Below are 21,978 nucleotides of genomic sequence, written 5' to 3' on the forward strand. Positions count from 1 at the left end.
CAGAAATTCTTGTAGTTGCACTGGAGGAAAACTTACTGCTGAAGCTTGATGCTGCCTCTGATTGGATTTGTTATTTGACAGAATTAAACTAAACTCTAAGGGTAAAATGAACTTTAAATATACTACATATGTCCTGACATATACTCAAGTTAGACATTTATTTACTAAAGACTTCACTAAAATCAGACATGAAATTTCTGAAAAGTAAGGATTAAAATACAGATGCCAAATCAGTGAAGTACTCTGAAAGTGCACAAAACTGAAAACCATAGTTCTCGTGAGCAGGAGTTTTAAAATGGTTTGGAATACATCTTTAATTCTATTTTATGTGGAAATTAGGAATTTACACATTTAAATGATCAGTACCACTTAAATAGTATGTTTGATATTTGGTGGCATTTCTGCAGGTGACTGCTATCATCAGAAGTGCAGTGATAAAGGCTGAAGAAACACAACATAGCTGTAAATAACCCTCCAGTTCAATGACTCTGATAATTACATGCAACTTTGCTAGACTATATTTAGTAAGAGTTTTGAATCTGTTAAGACAATTTACACAGTACTGATCAAACAGAGCTTATGAAATACAGGAGATTTTCTGCAATAAAATGTCACAGAAATGCAATTTTTTTCTTCAAGTGCCAAGTCCTAAGATTCCTCTTTTCCTTTAAAATAGCAGCATATGCTGGTCAGTGAAGCATACACTACACAGCTGTTACATCTACTGTATGACCTGTACATATCAAATTAGCCATTGTGGGTTTTAGTTCTGGTTCATCAGAGTTCTGGTCTGAAGGGCTTTAACCTACATTTAGGAGAAGAATTGTTATCTTGTCTATCCAAATTCATAGCCTACAGTCTGTTTTGAGCTAAAACAATTGGCCAACTTATTTTTCCTCTTTTTTTCTTCTTAGCAGTAATGCAGGGTGTATGAAAAAAAATCAGCACAAGGATTAATGGCAGAAAAACTCCAGGACTGTAGTTTGATATTGTATAAATATGTATTCCCATGCACACAGAGAGGATGTGGACTTTTTAACAATTATCATCACTCCTGTTCTCAGATTTGTACATGTGCATTATTGGCACATTAAGATAAAGAACTATTTCTACATAGAATAACAAACATAATATAGCTTAGTGAACACACATATCCAAGTGTGGTTGGATAAGACCTAAACCATTAAGATGTATCAAAAGTTGAGATAATTTTTTTCCCAAAAAAGGAACCTATTTCCTGTATTGACCATCTTCTGGCTACAGTCTGTTGTTGAGGAAATCCAAGAGGCATAAAAAGTGCATATAAGTGAGATGTACCACTACATTTCCATTTCTATATATACTTCTCTCCCAAAGCTTACTAGACTCCTACCAGAGGTAAGAAACAAGCAAAAATAGAATTTTAGACTGACCCTTTGCAGCTTTTCTTATATCCCTACGTTCAACACTTTTCACTAGCATTTGAAAAAACATCAGATTCAAGAATCCTACTGAAGTACTGACTATTTCTAGCTATTTTAAGTACAATTATAATTTTTGGTTAGTATTGTTTTAAATTATGTTTTAGTTACTCGTTGATGCCAAGAGAAAAAAGCAGTAAAAAGTCTGGATGAAGAGTCCAGACATATTTGTTTTTCTCAAATTCATTATGAAAATCCCTCTTTATTTCATTATGAAGTTTTCCCAGAAACTAAAGAAATCTGTATACGAGTTTCATTCACTAAAACAAGATTATGAAGCCAATTAACTTCACAAGAACGACTGTCCATTTATGAAGTCAAACAATGAATATCTGGGTAGAAGTCCTTTCTCTGTAGAGCAGAGCTTAAGTGTTTCATTACAAACTAACCTGGTATTAAAAACAGTAAATTCCTCCACTGATGATTTGGAAACTCAATTAACACCTGTTAAGTTCCTTCACTTTCTGGGACATTATGGGAGCACAATAACAATAATTTAGAATAATGAACTAACTCTTATGTATAACTATGAAAGTTTTAAAATGGGATTCTTATAACTCACCGTCAGGAAATAATGGTATGATCCCATCTGTACTATATTCAATTATAGTTCAACAAATTTACAAGCATTCCTTGAAATATTTGATATATAGTATGCCAACCATACAGAAATCAATAATGCAGAAAGAGCTCAGAGCATAAACATGAATCAGCATATCAATATTAATTTAGCTAAAAAATAAATTTTTCATTGAGATGGGCTCAAAAAATACTATGCACATCTTTGTGAGACGCCCTCTGGGACAGTAGTCATGCGCTTTCACATCCTATTTTAAAAGTGTAGCACATGACAGTCTAAAATGACAGACAAGAATGAATCATTATAGTCACAGTCAACTCTCCTAGAATCACAAGACATGTCAAAGTTTTGTTTGTTAAAAAAAGCCCAAGTAAACAACTTACTCCTCTTCCCTCACCATGAAAATCTCTCCCTCTCCCCACACACTCCAACACTCGATGTTAGAGCACGGAATGATCTCATGAGAACTGTAAACTCAGGAAACTGATTCTAGTAAGTTTACTACTTCTGAAACCCCTCCTGCCCCTTGCCTCACTCTCTTCACTTTATCTTCCCACTGTATTATTTTTAGGAGATATTTTCAAAGTTCAGAAAATAGATTAAACTCAAATACCTACTAGGCACCATAAACATGTATTATTACCTACCCATGTGCACTATCCTTCCAGAATAACTGCTGCTAACCCCATATACACAGAAAGCAGGATTCTAGTCCTCAAAACCATGAAACAGAAACATGGAATTGTTAAATTTGGAAAAGGCCTCTAAAAATCACCAAGTCTGACATGCAAGGCAGCACTGCCAGGTTTATTGCTAAACCATTTCCCCAAATGATGTGCACATGTTTTTTGAGCTCTTTTTGAAAGTCTTGAACACATTTTTTGAGTCACTCAGGTGACTTCACCACTTCCCTGGGCAGCCTGTTCCAATCCCTAACAACCCTTTCCATAGGGAATTTTTTCCTAATATCCAATCTAAACCTCTCCTGACACAACTTCAGGCCATTCCTTTGGGTCATTTGTACAAACATCTGTGCATGTGCACGTATGCTCATAGATGACTCCAAGTTTATCACTCTTTTCATACAGTAAAAAATGCCAGAATTTTACATTGGGTTTTAAAATAATAAAAAAATTAATTCTTATAGATGAATTAATCTATATATTTTTAGTGAACACCACTTTAATACATCAACAACAACCACTGCAAGAAGATTTTTTTACTTAACAGAATTTCATATCTATTTTTAGGGAAAAGACAGACTATGCAAAGTACTTCTGACTTCACTGTGACACAGAACACATCTCACAATTTCTACAAAGCAGTAACAGTCAATTAAACAAGGCAATATTAAATCCTTCAACCCAAAAAAGAAATGTTAGAGATTTCTACTAGTATATATATTTTTTGGAACTAAAAAAGAAATCAAAGGTGAACTCCTTCTCCCAGCTAAGCCCACCAAAACCACAGAAACACCACCACCCAATTAAATAATTTCTTCACCAAACAACAAGGCAATATTGGCAGAAATATTTTAACTGAAATTTCAGTTCCCGTGTCACAAAGACAGTTCTGAAAGAAAGACAGTTCTAGTCCTTCCATGAATCAACTTGCTGGTATAGTCATCTCTTCTTAAGTCACTTTAGAAGGAGTATTCTACCTAATTACACCCCTAGGTCTACACTGTGCATAAAACATAGAGATAACATACCCACTTTCTGGAAAACTTGCATTCCACTGCTGACTTCCACTACATGTTCAAAAATGATTGTCTGGAGACACGTGTATACACATCCTTTAGAAAGTTCCTACAACACAGCACTTACAGTGCCCTAAATACTACACAGAACATCACACAGATTAATTCCTCTATGTGCATAAAACCAAAACCCACTCAAAAATCTTTGATACATGACCTCATACACTGCTGCCTTTTCCTGAAGAGAAGCTCCAGCCAATATGGTCACTTTGACAATGAGAAAGGCTCTACCCTTGTGTGAGCACCTTTATACCACGTACAGGGTTTGACTCCTCCAAAGCAGCCTCCTCACCTGTGCGCTATTGACCATTCCCTCAGGTTATCACATACAGCTGGGGACTAAAAAAGCCAGGAAACAATCAAGAATTTCTAGGAAAAGAATCCACATTTAGGAAAAAAAATCCAGCCATATCATCTCCTAATAATCAATCTAAGCCAGCAAACCAACACTGGAAAAAAAAAAAAAGAAAAGAAAGAAGAAAGAAAAAGCTTCTAAATGCACTTCCACAGTTACTAATATTATCAGTTTAGAAATTGGAAATGCCTTCTCTAAAATAAGCAACAATCAATTACCTAAGCAACCATGTAGTGAAAAAGATTTTGAGAAACAAAATGTAATTACTTATTGGATACTGATGCATGTTCTATTATGTAGCATCAATCATTCCCTGAGAAAAACAAAACAAACATTAAAAAGAAGAGTTTAGAAAAGAACAGTTGCAAATACTTAACTTATACAGGGAGTTCTATAAAAATGTTAAAAGTTTTTTGTTTATACCATGAGAAAGTTATGGGCATTTTATTTTATATAATGAGAAAATTGGGGGTTAAGTCCTCAAAAATCAATGCAGAACTAGGACTTGCATTTGTACTCAGCATTGTACATGGTCATTATTACCTTTGTACCATCAAGTACCATAAAATACGTTCCTTTATGGTACCTTTGTACCATAAAATACATTCCAACAACTGATGCTTTGTTTTATTAATTGTTATGGTGTCAGTGGGGTTTTGTTATGTGGTTTATCTTAATTAGTGTACACACTATTATTTAACAGCAGAATGCACATGAAGGAGTCTGATAGTTTATAACAAGGAAACTAATCTTATAATGCCCTTTGGGAAATCCCAAAGATAACTTTTCTGTAACAAGAGCAATGGTGCTGAAAATCAGAAGTCTGTTTTTCACTCAGCCATTGTGGATTAAAGAGTGGCAGCACATCTCCTAGATATATATTGACAGCATACATAAAATCAGTAGTATTCATGTGTTCAGGAACAGAAGTTTCTTTCACAAGAAAGCAAATGTGAATTCAAATAACACAATTTTAGATCAAATACAAGCTGCTAATTCTCCCAGTCTCTTTTTCCTTGTATTTATTAACTTCAATCTATTCATATTTCTTTTCACTTCTACAGACATACAAGTTTGAGCTCCAAACTGTGCATAGCATTAAGGGACAGTGACAAAATGGCTAGATGTTAAAATACATGATAAACCAATACAAGAATTAGAGAAACACTTCTGTACACCTAAGATAATTGACATTTTTCACACATGCATTAATAGTATTTGGGCACTGTTCTATTTTTCTCAACTTTCAGAAAGATCTGTAAGTGCAGGATGAACATCCACATAATAAAAGGCCACAGAAGCATGTACAGAGAAAAGAAAAAAGAAGGTATATTGAACACAAAACACCAAACTACAAACCTTGCAGGTGTCAGTCATACCAGGCACAAATATATGAAGTCACTTTTTGAGAAGGAATAATAGTAAGTGGTATCAATATAAAATTGTGATTTGAGCATATAAAAATTGTCATTTGAGCATACTGGAAAGAGAAAGAGAGTTGCAGTTTTTCTTGTCTGGTTTTGATTTTGAAATTAAATCCTCTGATTACCTGAATGACAGATATTTCAACTTTTTCCATAGCTAGTACTCCGTGTATCATCTGAACCCACCTGCAAGCAAATTAACACTTCCACAGAAAATACTAGCTTATATATCATACTGCTAAATGTTTTTACTTATTTTTAGTTTTATTTTAAAACAAGTATTCCATGGCTGTAATAAGAGAGATACCAACAGCTATTTTTTGATAACTCTTAGACATTATGTCTAAGAATAAGGACAAATATTAAAAAATCCTTTTTTGAATGCAAAAATCTAGAATGAAGGTGATTATTTAGAATATTGAATAAATAGATATTGTATGTCTGGATATATATTAAAACCACTACAGGATTAAATTAGAACTATATATAAAAGATCTTTAAAAAGTAGAAAAAATGTAAAAAGATGAAGCAGGCAAAATATAACAAACTTAAAAATGCCTACATCACATTTAAGATATACCTTTGTGATAGTACCCACCTAATCACAGAGAAAAGAGAAACACAGTCCTAGATTAGTTATTGTAAAATCAGTTTATAAATTTACAACCAAGCAAACTCTCTTGTAAGTTACCAGGACAAATTTTCATATAATATCATTATCCAAGAGAGGAAGAGCAAAATGCTTTGCGCTCTAAGACATAGAAAGAAAACTGAGAAAAGAGAAAAATGGGCAAAAATTTTTTCCCAAAGGGAAGGGAAGAGGACAAATTCTGATGTATAACATGATATGCCTTGATCTGGATGCTTAATCTTTGTAAAATATTTTGAAACAAAATAGGCATTGACAATAGGTATTCCAGCATTCTGCCCAGTGTTACTCTTTAATATGCCATACTTATAAAACTGAGAAACTAAGTTTTGTTTGCTGGTGTCCCGCTTACTTGGCAATTTTTTCTTTATTGTATGTTTTCTACAGTTGTGAAAATTGAAGCATGAGAAAAAAAAGAAAAATTATAATTTTGTACTAACGTGTATGATACAACATACTCAAAGTTCATAATATTTGATGAGGAAAGTGCTGCAATAATCTGTAAAAAGCAATGAGTGCTGGGAAATCAGAGGCCATCACAATGGAAATGATGATGTCAACATAATTCATGCTATATTTATGATATCTATCAACCTACTGGATATTACATGCCAGAAAAAAAATACAGAATTAACCTAACAATATACTGTGACATACTGTAGGATAAAAGTATTTTGTTGACTATGTTGGATGGTATTTTCTTAATATGATGTATGTGGTTACTGAATATTTCAACGTGAATGTTCTCAACAGAAGACTGAAAAGTATTTGTTTTTAATGTAGCATGGAATGAAAAAAGATCTGGAGTGGGGAACATTTAGTCTGATAGACTGAACCAGAAAAATCAATAATAGATATTTTCTGTGCAAATTACAGGAAGTATATTCATTTTGTATTACATTTTTCACAAATTCTATACACCATATGAATTCTGAATTTCCTGAGTTGATCTTGATGCACTGAAAAACTTCTGTACACATGCATTCTGAAACTGGGAGAAGGTATCCTAAAATGGGTGAGCAACCTCATGATATCAGTAACAATCATTTTCCCATTCACAATTCCTCTTTGGATTTTTAATTCTGTGTTTTATCCTACTCTCATCACTTGGTGGAAATCTTTAGGTTCTTTTCTCCATTCCTGGTAACTTTTACCTGTGAATTTACCATTATGTATACATTACATCTATGGTCGGACAATCAAAATTTATTTTATGCAAGACAAAACCGTTTCTTACATAGATTTTATATTTTCCAGTATGTATCTGAGACAAGAATATTTCTAAAATTGTGTAATATCTCAACATGGTACATGTACGTAATTGCAGGATTTTGTTAGTGCACTTTAGAATTTGTTTTTGTGGCTAGCACGTCTGGTACCAATTTAACTTTTACCATTTCTTCCTATGGACACTACCTGTAATACAACCTGACAAATCCAAAGGTCAGTCTGGCTCAGGGCATAGAAGAAATAAACAGAATTGAAAAGTTGAATGGAATGCATGGAGACTATCATGAAGAACTCAAAAGTCAGGCATTACATGTTAAATTCGTATTATTGAAATTTTAAAACCTCACTTCCAATTAATTTGTGTGTCAGGAGAATAATTAAGATAGGAATAGACTTCTCATTTGACAAGCATTTTCAATGAAGCTGAAAGTATAAATTATGTTAAGAAAATACTTTCTTCAAAGTCAAAGCACAAATACCAAACTTCCAGTCCACCATAAACGGCACATTTCGTTGCCATGGTACAGGAAGTTTAAAGGTTCATTCTGTACTGAAGGAATTTTACTCAGTCAGAAGGTGGGTTAACTGTACAAGTCATTATTTTGCACACTATTTTGCAGAATCAGGTTGGAACAGAGATCAGGTTCCAAGTATCCTTCAGGTCTGGTACCAAACAAGAACCAGACTCTGGATTTGTACTGAATGGCACTAAAATTTCATCAACTGTTCTCACATTGTCTGAGTTCAAATGTGCAGCAGCCTGGTTGGTGTGTGATCATCACTTCATTATTTTTATATCCGCAGACCACAGAGGATATAACTCAGCTCATGAGACAGAATAGTGCCCCAGAAGCATTCCTGTGATAGGATCTCAGCCTGGAAACCCAGGGTGGGAGCATCCCATTAAAGCTTCTTAAACAGAGAAGAAAACAACCAGTGTGTCAAAATACTGTAACAAAAATTCAGAATATATATTTGAGCTTCTTATTCCCCACCCAGTAGAGTCCAGCCAGGCAGCAAAAGCTCCCTACTAACAGCAAAAATGGGATTTAAGAGAAGGCATTTGTGTCTAAGTCCTACCACACAAAACTTCTGATCTGCAACAAGGATAAATGATGATTTTCAAACTTGCAGGTAGCTATAGAGTCAGAATTAGATTTAAAGATAAAAATTTGTGTATCGAACTGCAATAATATTTTAATTTAGGGTATCTGAAAACACTGCAAGTTGGTCTATAAACATATTTGAACCATAAGTGGATACAGATATATTTTAACAGCTATGTCCTGAACTTCTCTGAATGGTGAACCTCTTTCAGTGCTTTTAAATTATTTAATTTTCAAAGTCTATCCTTTTAAATCTGTTTTTTACTTTTTTATTTAAATTTTGATGTTACTTAACCTTTATGGGGCATTATATACCATAACAACCAGATCAGGTTAATTTATGTACAGAAAACCACTGTCTAAATATCTATCAATTTCCTACCATTGCCAGGGAAGATCACTATGAATAGTTACAAAAGCCTTGGTGGTATTCACAAGAAAGCTTGAGCTCACCCATATCGGCCTTCCCCCCTCTACTGCCCACACTTTGCTTCCTGAGGATTCACTTTTTTAATTGATTAGTGAAATTTCTTAGAAACACAAGATATAAACAATTGCTTTGCTCAGTGAGCAGATGACTGTACTATAAATTTGAAGAGGGCTACACTTTCTTGCACAAAAACATATGAATATTCTCTTTTAGTAGGCTTCTTAAGCAAATTTTCACATTTTTATTAGAAGTTAATTAAATTTGTGATTGCTACATCTACTTGGTGATTTTAATTAGATGTTTTTTCTTCTTCATTATTAATCCTATGCTAAATAGAGGAAGACTGTAAGAGTAATTTCAGCATCTAAGATGAAGTTCTAAAGGTCAGATATAATAAAAGAAGCAATTTTGACCTTAGAACAAATTCCCTTTTTTCCTAAACTTTGCACAGCACAATCAAGTAGGTTTACCTCCAATGAGCAAATATAGAAATAATTTTGCTAGTGGATGATGATAGAGAATCCCATTTTCTGTTATCAGTTACAATTCTACATATGATTTGCTTCAACAGTGAAGAAGTGTAACCAATTTCAGAGTGAATTAAGGGAGTGGTTAGCCTGAAACTTTCAGGGAGCAGTGAATTAAAACTTCTTGCTTTTCAGGATAAAGTTAAAGGAATATATCCAGTCTGCTTATTCCCCTACCACATTTAATGCCTGAGTACACTTTCATGTTAAAACCTAAAGCCATGTAACAAATATTTAGCTGAGTCTATACTCTCCTGTATCGTGCTCTTACAATCGTTACAAATTCATATACAGGTGATAACTGGAGATCCACCTAATAAAGTCACTTCCATCAGAATATATATTACATACATAAAATGGCTTTGCATGGGAATAAGCTCACTTTCTCCTGACTTCTTTGTACCATCAGTAGAACTTCCCTTCTCTATATTAAAGTCAGGTAGGTTCACAGTATACAAGGTAAGATTTTATTCTGAGATTATTATGGTAACATTCTAACAACATTTTAGGAAGGGGCTTCAAATAACTGGTCTAACTTACTCTAAATATTTGACAAATGCATGCTGATAGAAAAGATGAGAAATTTGCAATTATGGTAGGATTTTTATAAAAGGAGAGATACACCATGCTTGACCATTCAACTATAAAGAGACTAATTTACTAAAAATGTTGGTATTCAGATTCTAAAGAAGTACAAAATATACTGGTGGAGCTAATAAAGTAAACTTTCCCATTCCTGTAATCCCATATATATTTCTATATCAATAATACTATCCCATACAATTCAGAGTGTTCCAGGATTTCTTCTTGAAGAAATCTTGTGTCTTTGGGATCTCTGACATTTGGGTTTCACCTTATGGATGGCAAAGTCATTGCTTTTCAGAGACACCTTTCTTTTTCCTATAGACAGATGCGTTCAAAGTGTTCAGAGGAAAAAAATGAACTCCATTAAAGGAAACAAATTTAACCTATTCTTCAATTATTAAGATGATTCCTTTTAGCAGAAGATCATGGGAGCACCATATAAGTGACTGCATAGTCCATATGGATTAAAATGCACCAAACTTCAATCAAAATATTTTCAAGTTCAATAAACCAGTAATATTATTCAGAGAAGCATCATTTTGTCATAGTAAATAATTCAAGAAATAAGCCTATTAAACTGAGATTCAGTTGGAGGGTAGCTGAAATTCAACACTAATACTTAAATTTAATAACATGCTCAGCCAAATACAAAATTCCATTTCCTGCTAGATCAAAATTTAATTGTTACACTTCATTATTTGATAACAACAGTGTATTCTATTAAAAGGCTTATTTACTATTTTCTTCAGCTACTACTCAAAAATCCAGCAAAACACTCTCCCTCAGCATGAAGTCCAGAAGATAGTGCAGTATTATTCATGAAAGTAAAGGTAATTTCCCTAAAAAAAATACATCTCTGCAATGTAAAACCCTGTGAGACTGCCTCACTAAAACAAGTATTTCCAAATTAATTTGAAGAGATTGTTTACACATAGAAAAGTTTGCACAACTGGACTCAGAGGTAGAAAAAAACAAGACATTCACTCATCTCTATTCACATCCTGCATTCTGCCTGATTATATTAATGGAATATTCATTAGTACAACAAAATATGCTACACTCAATACACCAGTTTAAGCCCACTTACATGCTGAAATTATTAACAAGTTTACAGTGCTAAGAACACATAAAATATTCATTTTACAAATCAGTATTCTGCATAAAGGTGCTACTGAAAACACTAAATAAATAAAATAGATAAGTTATATTCATAATCATACTGACTTACTCTGGTAGAAGAATTCACCAAAGAACCATCCAGATTGCCAGTGTTGCACTTGAAATTCAAATATAGATCAGGATTGTGATTTGCTTCCCATCTTCCCAAATCAGGAGTCATTGACTTGTCTGAGTTTGCAGATGTTTTCTGGTAGGCAGTGCAAGTCATTCCTGTGAAACTGGAGGGCTTGATCATGAAGGCTTCCAGAGCAATATTACGAGATACCTGTGAAAACATTGAGAATGGTTGGCACAAACCTATTAACCATACTTGCAACTGCACATGCATTGTGTGCTTACTGCATAAACTAAATAAATGATTGTGCATGTACACACACATACACACATATCTATGTGTATATATATATATTCTCTTGGGAAGAGAAAGAAAATAGAACTTTTTAAAAAATATGATACAGGATTCAACAACAGCATAGTGGGTTTGCTTCCATCTTTCCTTCTGAGATACATATATACACATAGGTATAGATCTCTTTCTGTCAGTTACACTAGTTATTATTATATCAGTTTTTTAATTCCATCATTATCAGCTTCAATGGAATCTGGAATTAAAGCAATAGAGTTATAAAGTGAACTAGCAACACCAGGCTTAAGAACTATTTAAAAAATTAACAAGGATGTGCTTTGTACCTAAGAAATGAAAAAGGAACCTTCTCAGCTATTTAGTGGCTGAGTCTTTTCACACATCTTGTTCCATGAGAGCATTGAACATGACTACATGGTTTCAAAGCAACACCGTGTTACAGGTACATTTGTGACCTATCCTTCAGCAAAGTGAAGTGTATGGAGATGGAGACTGCAGCAGAGTGCAGAGATGCGTCTCTACCCTTAAACTAGTATTTTAATTTCATCACAGTGCATGGGACAAACAGCTTGTGTTATAACAGGCAGACTACCTTAGACTGGTGCCACACCGATAGGACAATATGGTTTCTGCTTCCAGGCACAGATTGTTTCCTGATCTGTGGACTTGGCAGTGCTGGATTAATGGTTGGACTCAATGATCTTAAAGGTCTTTGACCACCTAAATTATTCTATGATTCAATGTTATATGGCTGACACCATTTATAGAGTTTCTCCTTTTTTTCCCCCCTTTGGAATTGTACGAGAAACTATTGGCTACCTAAGCTGTGGGTGTTTTATTTGCTGTTTTCTAAAATAAAGAAAGCTGATGCAATTTCTGTAAGACAGTTTCCTGGCTGGCCTCCCAAAGGAACAGATATGTTTGGTATTGCCTAAGATGAGACCAGAAATACTCCACAGCTTTTGTTTATTTACAAATTGCACTCAACAGTAAACTACTTCTCCTACAAAAAACCTTAAGAAGCTAAAAGATAAAGCAAGGCAAAACAGTTAGTGACACATATTGAAGTCTGAGTACATAGAATTACTCTTTTCAGTAATGTCAACATCTTCCTGAAGCAGTGAAAGGGAAAAAACTCAACCTTTGTCACTTGACATTTAAAAGAAAGGCAAGTATAAAACAACAGAGCCCTCCTAGCTGTCACATTGCAAAATACTTCTAAAAGTTACATTATTGTCACTATGCATTTAATATAAATACTTTTAGCAAATTTGATTCTTTTATGTAAATGAGAATTAAATAAAAAACTTCTTTTAAGAAACAGTCCAATATATTTTTGTGTCTGTTTGAAAGACCGCTTTTCTAAAAACACAAACTAAGGCTATTATGCTATTTGGCTTCCTCTATGATTCACTTCAGTCTATAACTTCTTTTTTTTTGGTTTTTTTTTGGTTGCTTTTAATTTTATGCGTTTTTCCTGTGATTTACTCTGCGCCTGAACTCAGTTTTAAATAGTGGTTTTGTGTAAATACAGTGGACAATTGAGAAAAGAATAAAGGTTGTTTAAGAGCAAGCAAGCAAACTGACTCAAGGAATGATAAGGCTTTAAAGTGTTTATCTAAACTTCTAAAAGAATAACTTTCAAGCTTCTGATTTGGATGTATATCTGCTATTTAGATGTTGAAGCTGACAAGACAATGTGTTAGTCTCCAAATGAGAACCTCTCAGTATCCAAGTGACACATTTGTGTAGATGGAGGACAAGGAGTAAAACAAGTATTTCTAACAGGTACAGTTTGCTTCTAAAAAAACTAAAACTATCCCCAAATTGGTAATGTTTAAGACATGATAGACCTTTGTAGATAATCTTCTAAATACTTTAAACAATAGTTGTTCAGAAGCCTCTTGGTAAGGCATATTAAAATCTTCCAGATCCAGGGAAGGATCTTGTTGTCTTTTATGGTCTAAGATGTTGCTGTCAGTCACTCATTCAACTTGGACCTTTCAAAATAAAACCATACGCTATAATGGCTTTAAAAATAGAAAATGAATGAATTGTAAGAACATTAGAAAGATATTGTTGTGAACACTATATTGTCACAATAAATAAAACTGATCAAAGAAAACCACTTTTTAATACCATTGGTTATATTTAAAAAATATTTTGGTCTTGCAAATAGAATTCAAGAGAAAAAAATCTTACAAAACATTTTAAAATTTTTTGAAATACCTTTGATATCACTTGAATCTTGCTGGTCAGTATTTGACTTGCAATCTGTTCCACACATCGTACAATCCTGGTGCAGGCTTTGTCTTCTTTTTGAGCCATCCACAACACGTGGTCATCCACCAGCATTATATTGCTGGCAATCTCAATAAGAGCATCCCCAATCTGGAAGAGGGAAAAAAAAATAAAAAGGTATTGTCTGTAAAACTCAATAACTAAGAAAAAACAGATAAGGGTACAAATGAAGGCAGGCACATTATTTCTCTTGGTAACCATCACTGAAAGACAGTTTTGATTTTATAAAAAGTTTAAATAGATTGAAAAAGAAAAACCAAGAAAGGAAAAGTGCAACTCACATCAAGGAAGAGTTTTTTAATTCACAACTTTAAAGCTTATCTTCTAGATATACCAGACAAATTGAGTCATCTCATCTCAATAAACAGAATTCCAGAATTATCACCCTCTTTCATAAACTAATTAAAATTGGCCATGCCCTTCTAAAGAACTGCTTCATGTTTAATCAAAGAACCTTGAGGGGGAGGCATGGGGGGAAGGGAAAAAAAAAAAGAGGAAAAAACATATTTGAAAGGCATCTTTGTTACATACATAGTGGGGTAAATTTGAGATATAGCTCAGGTGTTGATATAAACTTAGATCATCTCATGAGCCATAGCTTTGGTAGGTTTAATTCACACTTGTGCCTAATCCAAAACAATAGATCTTTGTTTTGCCAGGCAACATTTTACAGATTTTGGTAACTGTGTGTTTGAAATTTTATTAGTAGTTACATTTAGAAAGAATAAATATCACTGTGAATATTTTCTGTAATTATTTCAAGCTGGAATAAAAATGTTTGCTTTTTAAAATTCAAAAACTTAATTTTAGTAAAATTTCAAAATTAACATGACCATGGTACCAATATATTTGAAGGCAAAGATATGGAAAAGATATATCCAGTTGTCACAAGTAAACCTGAATGAAAAGGTATATAGAAGAGAAAAACAACTGAGAAATATTGCTAAAGAAAAGTTCAAGAAGCCAAAAAAGTCACGCTAATAGAAACAGAAAAATAAGATAAATACACACATGATTCAGTGGAAAGGAAAATAGAAATTCAGGAATGGTGAAAAAGATTTAAAAGATGGCTGAGGTTATGAAGTTAGTTCTGCATTTTCAATAAAAACAAGATAAATTTCTCATGCATTGCAAAGGAAACAAATAATGAGACTACATGTGAAATTTTATGTGACTCTTCCTGAAATATTTAATCTATTTTTGAGAACATAATTACTAGATAATTCTAGATGGCTTTTGACAATGTGACAGAGTTATTGATAAAATGAATAATAATGAATCACATTAAGAGTCTGGAGTGATTTATGAGAAACTATAAAAGCAAACACCAATCAGCTAGGCAGTAACTTACTGAGGGCAGAACAATAGTCTATAAATATACAAAAGGAGAGAAATAAGAAAAGGAAGTAATTTATACTATAATTAAGTGCATTAAAGAAGAGTAAAGTCATATCACTGAAAATACAAAAATTTGCACTATTATGCATATTCAAATTTCATAGGTGCTTTTGTACTTTGTGAGTGAGAGCTAAGAAATGGATGCTAGTTGAGAACTCAATGGATGAGGACTCTATCTAGAAAACTTGAGAGAGAGGTAAAGGAAATGAGAGAAAAATTAGGAAAAATGTTATAAATTAAGAAAATAAGGTATTACTAAATCAGAGATGTAGCTGTAAGTGATGGAGATAGAGATGTTTTGATACAAAAAACAGCAGAAATGAAAACCTATTTGAAAGGTGGAAGAAGTCAATTAAAAGATTAGAGATGGTACTCAGCTTTAATGGAAAATACATCAGTGCTAGAAAAACAAAGAGCCTTTATGGCAAATCCAGCTGTTTCTTTTGAATGTCAAATTTTTGTTTTGTCAGAAAGCAGTAAGATCTTATCAGGATTCTGAGCTGAAATAAAGTTGCAGCTTTGAAACATGATTCTTGGAGAGCACTTAATAATATACTTTGGATCTAGTGTATTATGGTGAAATTGAAGTTGGAGACTTTCTCATATTGGCACTAAAATGTTAACTGTTACAATTCCCAGAGCCAGAATGGAATGAACACTGCCAAACCAAAAGAAAACATCATGTGGTCAAAAATTACAGTTTATCAAATGTTTATGCAAGTAGTTACTCTGAAAATTAACAATAAAAAAATGTGATGAACATTTATGTTCTCTGTAAAAAACTACTTTCCCCATAGGGTTTGCATAATTCTGATTAGACTTTGCTGCAAAAATGGCATACATAATGCTGAAAGATTCTGTAAGAAGTTGCACATAAAGACATATTATCTTTTCTTTACAAGTGATACCACCTTTCAAAATTCAGTGAAAACCTTCTGATAAAATGGAGAAAACAAAAGAAGCATGTGTAGCTCCAGTGGCCAGCCAGAGTCCATTCTATCATGTTAGCCATGATAGAAAATAAACTTAAAAAGAAATTTAATTAAGTGGCTCATTAAAAAAAGGTTTTATTCCTAAGCAGCAATGCCCTTGTCATCAGCAAAGAAGACTTAGTTTCCTTTTTGGCACAAAGAGACACATCACAGTTTATGCAGAGCATTTGCAATCAGCAATCAGTTTTAGAAGCTACTCTTCACTGTGTGCCCGCATACATTAAGAGCAGGGCCACAGAGAAGACTTCACTTCTAACTGATACTTTTTTTCAGCATAGAGGAGATATCTTACATCTTCAACTTCATCCACGAAGACAATTAACTTTTCCATTATATAAGCCAAATATATTACATCCATTTTATCCGCAAAGAGGGAAGCACCTCTTGTGTAGGCTGTCAGCTGGCGGGAAAACTCCAGCACGGTTGTCAAATTGATGTGCATCTGAAAATACATTAGAATTGTTAGCCTTAATAAATCAGCTATCTTCATTCTCTTTAAAAACTGGAGATCACATCCATTGGTATAATGCCTGCCATAATTTCACATGGGTTTACGTGCATCAATATGCCATGGATATACATTTCAGGGGAATATTCAGGCATATGAATGTATTTTCAGCCTTAGGTCTTAGATTTCACTGCTGTTATCTGAAGACACCACCACAATTTTTGAAGATTTTTCTCTACATTTCTAGACTGTAACTATCTGGCCTCATAAAATATACCAAGCTACTTACCTTGCCTTGCCTCTATCTCTAGACCTTCATGAAAACAACAGTGTCAGCAAGGGTTCCTATACTCAGTGGCACATTGTGGGAAAACAAGAGAAGTTCACACTGGCTGTGAAGAAAATCTTTCCTGCTGTAAGTGTAGTCAGGTATTTGAACAGGCTAACCCCAAGAAATTGTGCAGCCTCCATCCTCAGAGGTTATAAAGTCCTGAGTGTCTAAAGACCGTGAGAAACCCAACCTCACCTCATTGCTTACAGGAGAACAGACTGGATTCTAGACATCTCACTAATCATTTTATTATTATTTTATTATTATTTTATTTTATTACATTTTATTACTATTATTGTAATTGCAATGGCTCTCTTAATATATTAATTACTCTTATTTATGAACCCATTTGAAAACAAACTTTCTCTGGCCTTATCTAGCACTACTGATACTACCAGGGAAGAAATGGTCAAGGAAACTGAAAGTTGTAAAATCAATAGGGCAGTTACACGTCTGGGCCATCCTCCACAGTGTTTCCTGTTACATTCTTTTTTTCTCATTAATTTCTATACATCTACTTTTTCATCTCATTCTTTTACTTATCCATAAGAAACAATTAAGGTACTGCTTTTTTTGAAGACATCAAAAGTGGAAAGGCACTTCAGCTGATGAAACTGATACGGAACTCCACAAGAAATGAACATCTTTCTGGAAAACCACATGAGGGGAAGGAAAGTCAAGCACTGATCACCCTGCCAACATTACTAATAATCATCTAGACTCTAAGCACCTAATGGAAAAAAGCATTAAGGTAAAGGTAATGCTGCACACTTGTTCCTACTAAACTTCCAATTACCAACGAAACAAATGGCTGTCTCTCAAGTAGAGCATTTTGTTAAAAGACCATCAATCCCAAACTTATGGCTGAACTGACATTTCTTGCAAGCTATTCAACAAACTCAGTACTAGAGAAGGGGAGCCTTGGATTTCAAACTGTTACCTGACTAAAAGCATGAAGAACTTGAGTGATTTCTTGTGAATAAGGACATTCAGAGTAGTTTTCTTCATCCCAGCGTCCAGTTCGGTTACATTTGCGCCACGCCTTTGCCTCTTCTGCACCATTGTGAAATGCACCAGAGTTAAAAGAATACTGGAGACAGGGCTGGTAAGCAGTTATCCCAGCCAAAGTTTTGGGCCACCTAGAAACACCATGGTAGTAAAAATTAAAATGCAAAAGACAACTTACAATATAGAGATATATATATATATATATAAATATATGACCATATACAACAAAGTAAAGTGGTATATGAGAAAAAAAGGCTATTTTAACTTTTACTTCAAAATGTTTTATAATTAATTACATTTTTCCCTTGGAAAATGTCAGAATTATACAGGTTCAAGTCTAGCTAGTCACACATTTATTCTGCATTAATTCCAGGAAGGTGTTTAGTGTTAAGGAAAAAGATATGGTTGGTGTTTTTGCTACATTAATGTCTGTAGACTGCAAAAAGCAGAGCAGTAAGTACATGAAGAAAAAGAAAGCCAAAAAACCCCAAAAACCCAAACTCTATTAGTAAATGCTCTTAAAACTAAGGGCCCAAAAAATACCTGACAATCTCTGCTTTGCATTTTGACCCACCACTAAAAAGCCTTGAAAAAAACAAAAAGTCCTGAGACAAAATGTCTCAGAAAACAGTGTACAAGATTTCAGCAGAGATCACGTGTCATGAAGGAGGAAGGAACCAGCCCTCAAAAATTAGCTATTTAGGTATACATGATTTATGTAGTATGATTCCAAAACAGTCTTTGAAAATAAACTAAATCAAGAGCAGTCAGAATTCTATTTAGCTGATTGGTCTGTTAGGAAAACACACTTTCTGTGCATAGAAAGTGTTTTTCTGCTGAATTCTCTAGAATGGCACAACTGGATCTATTTCTATAGATAACAAATCTACGGTCATTTACAGCCTAGTGTGGACATAGCAGGATCAGGTAATTGGTAGAAATCAAAGAAAGCCATAAGCATATCATCAGCAAGTCAGCAGGTGTGGGAAGGATATGGTTCTTTAATTGCACTGATCTGATGAATGAACCAAATAAATCAGAAAAATATTCTGCCTTTCAATGAAATTACAGCTTGGCAATCAACCTTTCCTCAAACAAATGTATTAGCTCCTCCAGTTACACAATGCACATTCAATTGTACATTGTTACATAATATACTTGAAGGGTTTTGGACTGTAAAAGTTTTCTTCATTTCAAAGAAAAGCTAAGAAGAAAAATACTTTTATTTTTCATAGCTGTCACTGAAAAAAATCAATGTGTGATGTAAAAACAGTCGATTAAAAAAAACGGATCACGAAAGAAGCTTTCCCAAAAAATCAAAATATGTAAAGTCGTACATAGAACATATAGTATCATAGAGGACGTTTGCCTCTGGGAAGGAATTATTTTTAGTAAAAAATTTGCATTAATGCAATTGGGCCACACTTACTGGCAACTTACTTCAAAAGTGAAACTAAAGAGATAATTCTGAGCCTAGCATTGTCACAGTGAGCAGAATCCAGCCTTTATGACTAGGAATGATAGCATATAGCAACATTTTCATTTGCCTTTCAGAATAAGCTTACAGCATTCTATAAAACAGCAACCAAAAAAAAGGTAGAATATGGCCATGATAGAGAAAACCTCTTAGCAGAAAAGGCCAGTTTATTCTGACTCTCAGTGCCTAATTCTTGCTGCAGTTACACAATTATAAATACCACCTAGGCTGGACCACTGAAATAGCCACACTCCCCTAACAGTTGATGCTTTTTTCCCTTTCTTTTGCCCAATAAAGGAACAGTTCTTTCTAGTTTTGCCTTTGTGATTCAATTCTTTCTACTTCCATACTTGTTATGTTACCAAAACTTCAAAGACCTTTGTAAGAAAACTTGCTGGTGTGAAAGCTCCATCTCTGAGGATAAACCTTTGAACAATTTCAAGCGTTAATGCTGAGTTGGAGCCTCATAAATTCTCTACTATTTTAAATTCATTCCCTCAAATGCCAAAAGAACCTATGGACTCAGCATCCTTTTGATGTACATTTTAAAAATAAATTTATATGGATTTCTAGGAAGATGATCAATAGGTTGAGAAATGTCCACTCTTGTTCCTTTGATTTATATAAAATGACAAAAATGCCCCTGGTGTTAGTTTGTGCAGCATGAAGATTTATATATATTTATTTATGGAGAAAAGGATGTCATTTTAAGGCAAGAACATGAACTTCATAGAGTTGCCATCTAAAAGATTCAGTATGAGCTTTCTGATATGAAGCATATATTTTTTTAAAGATCTAATGAAAACCTATTTCAGCATATCCACTATGAAAAAGCACAATTCCAGTTATTGTGATGACAAAAAATCTATAGCTAAGATTGTCAAAGGTCTCTAATGAAATTTAATCCATATATATGCATTGCCTCAGCAATTTTGCCTCAATGAAAGAGGCAAACTTGCTGGTACTGAGGTTAACACATAATAAAATAGCTTTGTAGTAAAGAGAAAACAGATTATTTGAGTAGGTTTTTATTTCCACTTCTTTCTAATTCAATCCTTTACTTTTATTCAAATACAAGAAATAGTACAAAAAGCCTTTGGGCTTTTAAGTTTTAAAGGTAACCTGAAAATAAATAGAGGCTTTCAGGTCAGAAATATTCACAGAAAATTCTGCTATTTAAGAAAGACATCTTTCTTCTTCCACTTTCCTTTCATTATCTATTCAAGCTGAATTATCATTATAATTCATTTGGTAACAAATTACTGTCTTGATTTCTCAATGGGATTGCCATCATACATCAGTCTTATTGTCAAGCAGGTTTTGTTTAAGAGCTTTGTGCATACCATTGGTGTATTTTAGAGCTGACTGAAAACAATACCAAATTCCACAGAAACCTTTTCTTCTGATTAAAATTATTACAATTTTAAAAAGCCCAACAGCATATGTAGATAAAAGTAATGATGAAGCAAAAGCTACATTTACTCTACAAAATCTTGCAGCTCCTAAGATTCAGATAGAAGGACAGATGTATTTTGTAAGCATGTGATATACTGGTAGAACTTTGTGTCCTTAAGCTCACCTCATACAATCTATTTATTTTACTAAATAGTGTTACTTTCAATTTTGATCCTCTTCAGTGAAATATTTTACTAACAGTCTCATGTCATTTCTTACCTCTAATCTCAGTTGAACAAAGCCATCAGAACCTGAACAGATTTAAAAAAGTAAAGCACTGAAGATTTAATCTTCCTAATGCTTTAATGCAGTGTTATCATCTTCTACAAAGACCAAGAAAAATTTTTAATCTTCTCTAATTTATCTAATTTCCTAAAACATTTCCATAATGCATACTGAGGAATTAGATTTCCTGACTTTCACAAACCACTGCTTCTCTTGAAGCACTAGGTCCCATTTCTCATCAAAATCATACAGTGCTCTCCCCTTCCTACCATATTATATAAAAATGACAACTAAAATAAGTGATTTATAACTGAGACTGAAGTGTCATGTAAGCATGAATATGGTCTGTACCTCCATTAGTATATGAAACACACTCCAAACCCAGAAAGTCATACCTGAAATCTCCCTTGTTGTTAATAATTCTTTCTGCAGGGCAGTAGGGAGCAGCTGTTTCAAGTACCACAATTTCTACTTTTTTAGTGCTATTTCCATAGGAATTCTTGACTAGACACTCCCAATCTCCAGTTGCATCAATGTCAATACTGGATAGGATAAGTTCACTAAAAAAATAAAAGATTCATCATTTTATACACTCAATTATACAGATATCAAGTCACTGGTTTTCTGACATTAACTTATTTTTTATGAAAATATCAGAATGGGGTTTGGTCTATGATATCAGAGGGTCAGACAGT

At 33.7% G+C, this 21,978-nt stretch overlaps 1 protein-coding gene across 1 annotated transcript in view; it reads right to left on the bottom strand.

Moving 5' to 3' along the window:
- LOC136559317 (adhesion G protein-coupled receptor A3-like) overlaps positions 1–21,978 on the bottom strand; it is a 252,001-nt gene that overhangs the window by 98,696 nt on the left and 131,327 nt on the right. The window contains exons 8-12 of the mRNA XM_066554455.1: positions 21,679–21,843; positions 18,059–18,257; positions 16,632–16,781; positions 13,878–14,039; positions 11,334–11,549 (exon numbers count right to left, since the gene is read on the bottom strand). Of these exons, the coding sequence (XP_066410552.1) occupies positions 11,334–11,549; positions 13,878–14,039; positions 16,632–16,781; positions 18,059–18,257; positions 21,679–21,843 (892 nt within the window). The remainder of the gene's footprint in view (positions 1–11,333; positions 11,550–13,877; positions 14,040–16,631; positions 16,782–18,058; positions 18,258–21,678; positions 21,844–21,978) is intronic.

Source organism: Molothrus aeneus, chromosome 8, assembly GCF_037042795.1.
Source record: "Molothrus aeneus isolate 106 chromosome 8, BPBGC_Maene_1.0, whole genome shotgun sequence".
In the NCBI taxonomy this organism is placed as follows: Eukaryota; Metazoa; Chordata; class Aves; order Passeriformes; family Icteridae; genus Molothrus; species Molothrus aeneus.